Source organism: Thamnophis sirtalis, unplaced genomic scaffold, assembly GCF_051295495.1.
Source record: "Thamnophis sirtalis isolate CommonGarterSnake01/CBP01778 unplaced genomic scaffold, rThaSir2_p1.2 scaffold_15, whole genome shotgun sequence".
Lineage (NCBI taxonomy): Eukaryota > Metazoa > Chordata > Lepidosauria > Squamata > Natricidae > Thamnophis > Thamnophis sirtalis.
In genome coordinates, this window is record NW_028261395.1 from 42,092,141 (window position 1) to 42,104,685 (window position 12,545).

The window sequence follows — 12,545 nt, forward strand, 5'->3', positions numbered from 1 at the left end:
TTATTAAGTTTGCAACTGTCCAAAGCACAGAAACCCTTCTATATACTGTACATTCAGAAGGCAAGAGCTTTAGTTTTGGCTAGCTCACATTCCAAAGGCCAGCCAAAACTCTTTTCGTCCCTTTCGAAGGGCCAAATTTGGCCTCCCTTGCTCCCTGCTGCTGCGGAGCTGGCCGCAGACTCGGGCAATGAGGAGGTTGGGGAGGAAGATGGGCCAGTCCTGGAGTCTGGAGAAGGCTCGGATGAGGGCTCTGTGTTGGAGGCAGAGAGGGGGCCACGGCCGTCTGACAGTTATCAGCTGCCTTCGGAGTCAGACATCAGTGAGGCAGAAGAACAGCTGGAGCCTGTTCCCAGTGTGAGTTGCCAGACGAAGGGAACAGCTAAAGAACAGGGGTCGACTTGGGAGGAAGGCCACTGGTGGATGATGAATGGCCCCTCCCAGAGGACATAAAAGAGGAGCGAAAGGGGAGTGGAGTTTGCAGGAGACCCTTAGTTCACTTAATTGGTTCATGGCTCTCTGAGACTCCTTGCCAAGTTTTGCAGATATTGGCCTGGTAGATCTCCAAGCCAGATAAGGTCTGTGACCGTAAATCCTCCCTCGAAAGACTTTGCTGGAAGTGAATGAGCAGAATTCACAGTCAATTAACAAAAAGGGGTTTTGACGGGACCGGGAATTTACTTCACGCTCTTGGGAAGCCTGTATCAGAAAGCTTTGCACGTGGTCAGGGGCACTTTTGACACACCGCGAAAGCATGAGCTTAATCTTGTTTGATTCCATGAGGGGTTGCGGCGACTGATGCTCAATTTGTTCCTCTCGGCACAGATATCCTCCGAGCGCGTCAAGAGGTCGCCTCACGAAACCCGAGTAGCCTAGAGCCTCACCTTCCCTCGGCCAGCAACTCGTCCAGCCAACGAAGAAAGCAGGGACTTCCTCAGCACCGGGATTCACACTTCAGCGAGAGGTATATCGATGTTGTGTCCATTCTTAACCTTTGTATACGTAGTCCTCGGCTTACGGTTTATTTAGCGACTGTTCAGAGTTACGACGGTGTGCTGAGAAAAGTGATTTACACTTTGCACTTAATAATCATGATCCCTGTTGGTGACCTGCTGGCTTTGGCAATGTGGCCCATCAGCGGATCCGGCCGCAGATTCGGAGAGTGAGGAGGTTGGGGAGGAAGATGGGCCAGTCCTGGAGTCTGGGGAAGGCTCGGATGAGGGCTCTGTGTCGGAGGCAGAGAGGGGGCCAGGGCTGTCTGACAGTTATCAGCTGCCTTCGGAGTCGGAGATCAGTGAGGCAGAAGAACAGCTGGAGCCTGTTCCCAGTGTGCGCATGTGCAGAGTTGCCAGAGGAAGGGAACAGCTAAAGAACAGGGGTCGTCTTGGGAGTAAGGCCACAGGTGGACGGTGAATGGCCCCTCCCAGAGGGAAATAAAAGAGGAGCGAAAGGGGAGTGGAGTTTGCAGGAGACAATTTGTTCACTTCATTGGTTCGTGACTCTCCGAGACTCCTTGCTGAATTCTGCAAAGATCAGCCTGGCAGCTCTCCAAGCCAGATAAGGTCTGTGACTGTAAATCCTCCCTTGAAAGACTTGGCTGGATGTGAAGGAGCAGAATTCACAGTCAGTCCATAACAGGGGTTTTTATCGGGACCAGGAGTTTGCTTCCTGCTCTCGGGAAGCCTCGGTCAGAACAGGCCAGTCCGTGGGAAAGCTGGTGGGGAAAGGCCGCCAGTTGTCGTCTTGTGACGTCTCACTTAATGACCGCATTTAAAATCCGGAGCGGTCAAAGGAGGCCTCCCTTTGTGACCACACTGCTGAACAATAAGTGTTCCGGTGATGGTCGTAAGTAGAGGACGGTGTTTATAGCTCTTTTGCAAAACTGGAAATCCGTGCCAAGGTCTGGGGCTCCAACGGAACAAAAGCCAAACAGCGGAGATTTATGGAGTCTCCCTTTTCTCCGGGAGGTGGGTGGTAATGCACATTGGGGGCGGGGGGGCCTGGAAGCCGCTTGGCGTGGTGCTAAAATTCCATTTCAGCTTCCTGTCGGACTCCGCAGGGATTCCATCAGCACAGGGAGGCTTATTGTGGCAGGAAGAATAATTAGCTGTTGAAAAATTCAGCCGTTTGCTGGAGGCAGCTGAGAGAGAAAAGGAGAGAGGCGGGAAGGGAAGATCCGGCTCCTGGTTTGGAGCCTGGCAGAGGGATGGGGTTGCTAGCTGAGAAGCTGGCTTCAAAATTGGCTGGAGAAAGCAGGCAGAAATGGCCCAGGTTCAGTGGTGTGAGGCTGGGGAGTTCTGGGCGTTGACGTCTTGGCGTCTCTAGACTTTGAGAAAGAGGGCAGAGAAGAGCAAGAAATAGGAATGGAATGGAATGGAACAGAAAATAAGATGGGATCGAATGGAATGGAATGGAATAGAACAGAATAGAATATAGAATAGAAAAGAAAAAAGGATAGAATAGAATAGAAAATAGGATAGGATAGGATAGAATAGAATAGAATAGAGGATAGATAAAATGGAATGGAATAGAATGCAGAATAGAATAGAATAGAAAATAGAATAGAATAGAACAGAGGATAGATAAAATGGAATGGAATAGAATGCAGAATAGAAAAGAAAATAGAATAGAATAGAACCGAGGATAGATGGAATGGAATAGAATGTAGAATAGGATAGAATGCAGAATAGAATAGAAAAGAAAGAATAGAATAGAGGATAGATAAAATGGAATGGAATAGAATGCCAAATAGAATAGAAAAGAAAATAGGATAGAATAGAATAGAACAGAGGATAGATAAAGGAATGGAATGGAATGCCGAATAGAATAGAAAAGAAAATAGGATAGAATAGAACAGAATAGAGGATAGATAAAGGAATGGAATGGAATGCAAAATAGAACAGAAAAGAAAATAGGATAGGATAGGATAGGATAGAATAGAATAGAGAATAGATAAAATGGAATGGAATGGAATAGAATAGAATGCAGAATAGAAAAGAAAATAGGATAGAATAGAATAGAGGATAGATAAAATGGAATAGAATAGAATGCAGAATAGAAAAGAAAATAGGATATTTTCTATTCTATTCTATCTATCCTACATTCTATTCTATTCCTATTCTTCATTCTACTCTACTTTACTCTACTCTACTCTACTCTATTCAATCACACTTGGCCAATAAAGAATTCTATTCTATTCTCTGTCTATCCTACGTTCTATTCTATTCTATTCTATTCTATTCTATTCTATTCTATTCTATTCCACTCCACTCCATTCTGCTCCACTCCACTCTAAGAAAAAGGAAAATATCAGCCCTGCTGTCTCAACCTGTGCTTTCCTTCTTGTTTGAGGATAGAGTTGCCACCAGGGTTGGGGGTTATGGGGGTTGTAGTTGACCCATGAACTCTGGTATCGGAGATCCGCTCTTGGATCGCCTGCTTGGGGGGGAGGGGCGCTGTGTTGTTCGGTGGAAGCCATGAGGGGGTTAAAATGCAGCAGCGCACGGGTGTGCCTGCTAATGACTTAGAAGCATCGATTATTTGGAGGCCATTAGTGCTTATTGTTAAAGAAAAGCCAATACTTTTAAAGCTTAGCAAACCATTTGTCTCCTCTTTAAAGGACGTATCAAATTTAGCCACTGCGGAGTTAAGATCCTCTAATATCTTTGCAGGCAGGTTTCCGGGGGAGGGTGGGCGGTGGACGACACGGTGGGAGGGTGTGGGGGGGGGGGAAAGTATTTACTCCCGTGAAGAGACCCAAAGCCAAAGCGCCCATTATAGAAACTGCATCGATCCCCTTTTTAAAAAGTTGATTGCATTTTATTTTTCATATTTATTATTTGGAAGGGTGACCTCGCATTGGGCTGTGGCCCGTCAGCGGATCTGGCCGCAGATTCGGACAGTGAGGAGGTTGGAGAGGAAGATGGGTTGGTCCTGGAGTCTGGGGAAGGCTCTGAGGAGGGCTCTGTGTCGGAGGCAGAGAGGGGGCCAGGGCTGCCTGACAGTTATCAGCTGCCTTCAGAGTCAGACATCAGTGAGGCAGAAGAACAGCTGGAGCCTGTTCCCAGTGTGAGTTGCCAGACGAAGGGAACAGCTAAAGAACAGGGGTCGACTTGGGAGTGAGGCCACAGGCGGACGATGAATGGCCCCTCCCAAAGGACATCAAAGAGGAGCGAAAGGGGAGTGGAGTTTGCAGGAGATGACTAGTTCACTACATTGGTTCATAACCCTCCGAGACTCGTTGCCAAGAGTTTTGCAGAGATCGGCCTGGCAGCTCTCCAAGCCAGATAAGGTCTGTGACTATAAATCCTCCCTCGAAAGACTTTGCTGGATGTGAAGGAGCAGAATTCACAGCCAATTAATTAAAAGGAGGTTTTTGTCGGGACCGGGAGTTTGCTTCAGGCTCTCGGGAAGCCTGGATCAGAACCCGTTGGCTCCCAGGGCGTCGGGCTGCAAGAAGGGGTAGGATTAGAACACAGGGCCAGAGGAGCCAAGAAGTCCTCCTAGCCGAAAAGTGTTGGAGTTGGAGGGTATTTTAAGGGGGAGGGAAGCTAGAGGGTGAGTGGGTGCCTGAATATTTTGCTGCCCAATGGAAAGGCGGTGGGGCGGGGAAGAAAAGAGAAGTCCATCTGTTTCACTTTATAGTTGGTGGCCATAGAGTTATGGGGTGTGTGACCCCTTCCCCCCCTGCAGAGAAGATCAGATTAATACCTGCAGTGTGACCGTAAATCTCCCCCCCCCCCCCGCTTAATCCTTGCCAAGTAACGTCAGCGGCTCCTGCCAGCTCAGCTGTCCATAAGCAGCTTGGCCTGGGTGACACCAGAGCCCTTTGCCAAGTCCGAATTAACCCGCTTTTTCGTGCCTCTCTCCCTGGGAGGGGAAATCCTTGCTTGGGGGGGAGAGGGCAGAGGAGGGGAGAGAAATGACCCACATTCCAGGAACTTTTAAAAAAAGTTTCCAACCCTCGAGAATTCTGTGATTTTTTTGGCAGATTTTGGGATTGCTCCTCCAGCCAGGAGGATGAGGGGACTGGAGACTAAAACATACGATGGACGGTTGCAGGAACTTTGGCATGGCTAGTCTAGTGAAGAGAAGGACCAGGGGAGACAGGAGAACAATCGTCCAATATTTAAGGGGCTGCCACAGAGAGGAGGGGGTCTCAAGCTGTTTTCCATGAAGGCCCAACAAGAAATAATGGATGGGAACTGATCAAGGAGAGATTCAAATTGGGAATAAGGAGGAATTTCCTGACAGGGAGAACCATCAACCCATGGAACAGAAGTTGCCTTTGGAAGTTGTGGGAGCTTCGTCCCTGGAGGCTTTCAAGAAGAGACTGGACTGCCCTCTGTCAGAAATGGTGTAGGGTCTCCTGCTTGGGCGGAGGGGTTGGACTAGATGACCTACAAGGTCCCTTCCAACTCTGTTAATCTAATCTAATCTACCGTTAATCTAATGCATTTGAGAAGGGCCTCTGTGCCAGTTGTGGTCGTAAATGCAGATACTCCTTGATTTAATGACTATAATTGAGACCAAAACCTATCTATCTATCCTAACCTACCTACCTACCCACCCACCCATCCATCCATCGATTCACCCACCCACCTACCTACTTACCTACCTATCCATCCATCCATCCATCCATCCATCCATCCATCCATCCATCCATCCATCCATCCATCCATCTTTCTATCTTTCTATCTATCCACCTACCTACCTACCTACCTACCTACATCTTTGTCTGTCCTACTTACCTCTCTGTCTGTCTGTCTGTCTGTCTGTCCATCCTACCTACCTACATACATATTCATCTATCTATCTATCTATCTATCTATCTATCTATCTATCTATCTATCTATCTATCTATCTATCTAACATCTATCTATCTATCCATCCATCTTTCTATCTTTCTATCTATCCACCTGCCCACCCACCTACCTACTTACCTACCTATCCATCCATCCATCCATCCATCCATCCATCCATCTTTCTATCTTTCTATCTATCATCTACCTACCTACCTACCTACATTTTTGTCTGTCCTACTTACCTCTCTGTCTGTCTGTCCATCCATCCTACCTACCTACCTACATATTCACCTATCTATCTATCTATCTATCTATCTATCTATCTATCTATCTATCTATCTATCTATCTATCTATCATCTACCTACCTACCTACCTACCTACCTACCTACCTACCTACCTACCTACCATCATCTGCCTGTCCAACCTATCTACCTATATCTCAGTCTGTCTGTATATCCACCTATCTACCTACCTACATCTGTCGCTGTCTGTCTGTCCGTCCGTCCGTCCGCCCGTCCAGCCAGCCATCGCATTGGCCTTAAGACTTATATACCGCTTCACAGTGATCTCCAGCCCTCTCTAAGCTGTTTAAAAATGTCAGCCTCTTGTCCCCCGTCGTCCCTCCCCAAAACAATCCGCTCCTCGTTTTACCGACCTCGGAAGGACGGAAGTCCAAATCGACCCTGAGCCGGTTGGGATGAGCAGAAAATGAGGTTAGGCTGAGCTATAGGAGTTGATCGGTGGGAAGACGCCGAGGGGTGGAAGTTGAGACGGAGCCAAAGGGATGGGGGATTGTGGGGGGGGGGGAGCTAACAAAGCCTTCCCCCCCCCTTTGATGTCCCTCTGCAAAATTTCTGTGCGGTCCCTTCCACCCACCCCTTCCTTGCCCGGCACAGGAGGTCAGCCAAGGGCCACTGGGTCTGCTTAACGGCCAGAGTGGTTAAATGCCACTTGATTTCCCAAATTGGCCCTTACCCAGCAGGTGGTAAGTCTGCCCACCCCCTTCCCTCTCTCTCCCCCTCTCTCTCCCCCTCTCCCCCCCCCTTTCTCTCTTCTCCCTGTGATGATTACAGCTAATTACGATCAGGACCAGCTCCTCCTCCCCCCAGGCCCCCTCTCGTCCCCCTCCCCAGCTGTAATTGTCCGTTATTCATCGGGCTCAGCTGTCTGTCCGGCGTGCGGGCTTGGGCAGACACCCCCCCCCCCCCCCGTCGGCCGGCCTAATTGCAAGGCCAGAGGGATTAGGTCCGGTGATTACACCCTTCATGCGGTAATTACATCAGCATCGCTCGCTCCGGCGGCTGCGGCCGCCCAGCGCTTAAGCGCCCCCGAAGGTCATGCGCTGCGTTACCTGAGATTAATTGGCGCTGCCAGCCAAGTGCGAGGCTCTGGCGGAACGGTTATGCGATTAGCATTAACATTTCAACAGCCAGCCGATCGATCCAGCCCTACCCCTGTGGCTGTCCTCCAGACACACCGGGAGCCGTGCAATTAGTTTAGAGGAAGGAAGGAGGGCGGGAAGAGAGGGGAGGAGGAATGGCGAGAGAGAAGCGGGGGGGGGGGGAAACGGGACCCAGAGGCAGACAGGAGGGGAGGGGAGGGCTGGAAGGGAAGACAGATGGGTACAGACGGGGTGTGTGTGTGCATTTGTGTCTTGCAAGCGGGATGGTTTAATCCACCTTCGCAGATATCCCCGCTGGAGATGGATGTCCTTTTCAATCGCGGCGTGCGTCCCTTTTCACAATTCTCAGAAGTCTTGTGTGCGGACAAACGTTGGGGTGTAGTTTGTGGTCTTGCGCTGGCTTGCCGCCCCCGTGAATGTCTTCAGAAGCACCCTGCTAGCTGTTGGCATCCATCGAAGGCCCAGATTGTTGGGGGCAAGAGTCTGACTCTGTAAACCGCTTAGAGAGGGCTGTAAAGCACTGTGAAGCGGTATATAAGTCTGAGCGCTATTGTTTCTTCCTTCCTTCCTTCCTTCCTTCCTTCCTTCCTTCCTTCCTTCCTTCCTTCCTTCCTTCCTTCCTTCCTTCCTTCCTTCCTTCCTTCCTTCTTGTCAGAATAAAGTATTGCAGACTAACTCTGCCCACTGCCAGCAATTCAATCCTAACCAATTGGCTCAAGGTTGACTCAGCCTTCCTTCCTTCCCCCCTTCCTCCCTCCCTCCCTCCCTCCCTCCCTCCCTCCCTCCCTCCCTCCCTCCCTCCCTCCCTCCCTAATGGTTAGGAATAAAGTATTGCAGGCTAACTCTGCCCACTGCCAGCAGTTCAATCCTGATCAACTGGCTCAAGGTTGACAGCCTTCCTTCCTTCCTTCCTTCCTTCCTTCCTTCCTTCCTTCCTTCCTTCCTTCCTTCCTTCCTTCCTTCCTTCCTTCCCTCCCTCCCTCCCTCCCTCCCTCCCTCCTTCCCTCCCAGTGGTTAGAATGCAGTATTGCAGGCTAACTCTGCCCACTACCAGCAGTTCGATCCTAACCCACTGGCTCAAGGTTGACTCAGCCTTCTGCCCTTCCGAGGTGGGTAAAATGAGGACCCAGATTGTTGGGAGCAAGAGGCTGACTCTGTAAACTGCTTGGAGAGGGCTGTAAAAGCGTTGTGGAGCGGTATATAACTGCTGTTGCTATTTAGTATCTGCCAGTTTGTAGAATCAGGATTTTTTATTATTATTATGGAAAGTGGGGTGTCGTAATCAAGGGGAACGTTTGTCCCATCATCTTCAGCAGAGAGACACCCCTAACTAACCAGCAATGGACACGCCGCTGGGCCCGTGCCAAGAGGGCATGATAGCAGCCCCCCTCTGTGTGCCCCTTTGAGGGTATCCTTGGTTAATGCCCCTCGGCTTTTAACCTATTTGATCCAGAAGCAGTGGAATAAAATGGCTTTCCTTCCATCTCTTTCTAACGACGGAGCACGGAAAGCAAATTCGGATCGTTTTGAAAGTGGGAAGGGAGAAGGCTGGGAAGCTGTGGGAAAGCCAGTTGTGGGCCCCTACCCTGTTTCCCCAAAAATAAGATCTCCCCAGATAATAAGCCCAATTGGGCTTTTGAGCTCATGAGGTAAAATAAGCCCTCCCCGAAAATATTGTGACACCGCAAGAGCCATGAGGCAACCACGCTTGCCGCCTCCTGCATCTCACAAATAATAAGACCTCCCTGAAAATAAGACCTCCTCAGATAATCCCAATCGGGCTTTTGAGCTCATGAGGTAAAATAAGCCCTTCCCGAAAATATTGCGCCACAGCAGCAGCCATGAGGTAACCACGCTTGCCGCCTCCTGCACCTCAAAAATAATAAGACCTCCCTGAAAATAAGACCACCTCAGATAATAAGCCCAGTCAGGCTTTTGAGCTCATGAGGTAAAATAAGCCCTCCCCGAAAATATTGTGCCACAGCAGCAGCCATGAGGTAACCACGCTTGCCGCCTCCTGCACTTCACAAATAATAAGACCTCCCCGAAAATAATACCTCCTCAGATAATAAGCCCAATCGGGCTTTTGAGCGCATGCGCTAAAATAAGCCCTCCCTGAAAATATCTTAAGGGCTTCGCAGGTGATCCCTGCCATGTCCTAGGGGGAGGGGGGAACATGCCCCAACGGCTCCACATGCACTCCCAGAGGCCGCTCCCGCAAACCCTAACTCCCACACTCCTTTTCTTAGTGGCGGCCACAAAAGGAGCGGCCGGCCCAGTGACGGTAGGAGGGGCGAGAGTGCGCCAGAAACAGAGCTTCCGGCCCTCTCTGGATCAGCTGATCCGCGGGCCGAGATTGAGCCGCCTCCTGCACCTCCAAAATAATAAGACCTCCCTGAAAATAAGGCCAAGCGCTTATTTCGGTGGGGGGGGGAGGTGTCAAAAGAAAATAAGACCCTTTCTTATTTTCGGGGAAATAACGGTAGCTGGGGAAATTATTTTTGTTTTCTTGGGGTGTTCAACCGAAGGAAAAGGACAGAGACGAGTCTGGAATTTCAACGTTTCTATATCTTCCATTTTTCTCCTTTCGCCTCCTTTTAATGTTCTCCTTTTGCGTTTCCGCTCTACAGGGAGATGCCCCACCCGCCACCTCTCCTGTCGCCCCAGAATGCTCCCCACATTGCTTTAGGGCCTCACTTGAGACCCCCTTTTCTGGGGGTGCCTTCGGCTTTGTGCCAGACGCCAGGTAAGAGGGGCAAGCCCCCCCCCCAGTGTTGTGAAAGGGCCTTGGTGGAGGGGGGGGGAGAGGGCTGGTTAAATGCGGGTTTTTTCCCCTCCCTTCGCTCTGCTGCTGCTTTTATTAATTTCTTATTTGTTTTTTTTACCCTAAGGGCCGTTTGGGGGAGTGGGGGGAGTTTGCAGGAAGGAGGGGATGGGCAGGTAGGGGGAGGGCTGGTGAAGGGAGCCTGAGAATGTGGGTTTTTTCCCCGCTCTGCTGCTGCTTTTATTAATTTCTCCTCTCTGTGTAATGGTTAATACAGCCCATTAATTAATTAATTAATGAGATTGCTCATTCTCATTTTGTGTCCTTCGTTTTTCTTTCTCTCTATTCTCCCCTGGTGTCTTCCTTCCTGCTTTCCCTCCTTCCCTCCCTTATCTCTTTTCCCCCTTACTATTTCAGCATCCCTCTTCCCTCCCTCCCTCCCTTGTCTCTTCTTCCTCCTTCCCTCCTTCCTCCCTTATCTCTCTTCTTATCCTCCCTCCCCCCTCCCTTGTCTCTCTTCTTCCTTATTCTTTCAGTACCCTCCCTCCCTTTCTCCCTCTCTTGTCTCTCTTCTTCCTCCCTCCCTCCCTCCTCCTCCCTTATCTCTCATCTTATCATCCCTTCTTCCCTCTCTTGTCTCTCTTCTTCCTTACTCTTTCAGTATCCTTCCGTCCTTTCTCCCTCCCTCATTTCTTTTCTTACTTTGCCTTTCAGTCCTTCCTCCCTCCCTTGTCTCTCTTCTTCCTCCCTCCCTCTCAATCTTCCTCCCTCTCTCCCTCTCTTTTCTCTCTTCTTCCTTCCTCTTTCAGTTCTTCTCTCTCTCTCCCTTGTCTCTCATCTTCCTTCCTCTTTTCAGTCCTTCCTTCTTGCCTCCCTCCCTTCTTTTTGTCCACCTCCTTTTTCCTTCTTTCTGTTTTCCTTTTTTTTTTGTCTACATCTCCTCTCCCTCCTGCTGCAATTTTCCCCCTCCTTAATTCATCCTGACTCTGTAGCCACCTTCTCTCTATATATATCTCTATCTATATCTATATCTCTATCTATATATCTCTATCTTTATCTCTATATCTAAATCTCTATATCTCTATTATCTATCTATCTATCATCTATCTGTCTATATCTATCTATCTATCTATCTATCTATCTATCTATCTATCTATCTATCTATCTATCAAATCTATATCTATATCTATCTATCTATCTCTATATATCTATATCTATATATCTCTATCTATCTATCTATCTATCTATCTATCTATCTATCTATCTATCTATCTATCTATCTATCTATCTATCTATAATAAATACTTGGAGCATGCAGGGAATCAAACCTCGAGCTGCCAAACCACAGCCCCATCGTTTGCCCTCTTCCCCTCTTCTCGTAGCCTGAATTCACGCTGCTTCTCTTCCCCTCTTCAAGGTTACGGTTTCCTCCAGCCAGCCCAAGCGGAGATCTTCGCCCGCCAGCAAGAGATGCTCAGGAAGCAAAACCTTGCCAGGTGAGTCTTGCAGCCCAAGTCAAATGCACGCAGGGCTTGGCACCCGGGATCTCCCGCCCCCACGTTCGTCCCCGGACGACCGGCAATTACCGGGTAGATTTGGCAGAACCAAGAGCCACGGGATGTCCTTTTTATACTGGGATTTTCTGGGCAGTCGGCCTCGTTTGAAGAACATGAGAAATGGGTGGATTTCACCGGCTGGGCCTGGCAGTGCCCTCTGGGCCTCCCACGCTGGGTTCTGCTTCGCCCCCCTCGCTGACCGGGAAGGGGCCAAAGGAAGAATTAAAAGTAAAATTGAGCTTAACCACTTCATGAAAGTCTTCTTGTAGGGAATAATTCCCCATTGCCATTCCTTCTGGGGGCTAATTTTTCTCCCAGTCTGTGATTTCCTTGTGGTCTCTTTTTCAAATACTACTGTATTTTCCATGAAAATAAGACAGGGTCTTTTGACCCCCTGAAATAAGCGCTTGGCCTTATTTTCGGGGAGGTCTTACTGTTTTTGAGGTGGGTTATATTTTGAGGTGATTATATTTTGAGGTGACAGGTATTTTCTTTTGACCCCCAAAATAAGCGCTTGGCCTTATTTTCGGGGATGTCTTATTATTTTTGAGGTGCGGGAGGCGGCGAGCGTGGTCACCTCATGGCTGCTGCTGTGTTACAATATTTTTGGGGAGGCCTTATTTTTTGGGGGAGGGCCAGGAGTCTCGGAGAGTCAGGAAACAATTAAGTGAACTCATTGCCTCCTGCAAACTCCACTCCCCTTTCGTTCCTCTTTTATTCCCTCTGGGAGGGGCCATTCACAGTCCACCTGTGGCTTTACTCCCAAGTCGAGCCCTGTTCCTTAGCTGTTCCCTTCGTCTGGCCACTCTGCGCATGCGCACTCTGGGAACAGACTCCAGCTGTTCTTCTGCCTCACTGATGTCTCACTCCAAAGGCAGCTGATAACTGTCAGACGGCCCTGGCCCCCTCTCTGCTTCCGACACAGAGCCCTCATCAGAGCCTTCCCCAGACTCCAGGACTGGCTCATCTTCCTCCCCAACCTCCTCATTGTCCGAGTCACAACAAAGGAGATTGTATGAAC

The 12,545-nt window shown here is 49.3% G+C and overlaps 1 protein-coding gene across 2 annotated transcripts in view; it reads left to right on the forward strand.

Moving 5' to 3' along the window:
- Positions 1–12,545, forward strand: part of SAMD11 (sterile alpha motif domain containing 11) — a 107,122-nt gene that overhangs the window by 76,848 nt on the left and 17,729 nt on the right. For both annotated transcript variants that reach the window (XM_087702081.1, XM_087702082.1), the window contains exons 7-9: positions 823–961; positions 9,835–9,950; positions 11,386–11,464. In XM_087702081.1, coding sequence (XP_087558207.1) covers positions 823–961; positions 9,835–9,950; positions 11,386–11,464 — 334 coding nt within the window. The remainder of the gene's footprint in view (positions 1–822; positions 962–9,834; positions 9,951–11,385; positions 11,465–12,545) is intronic.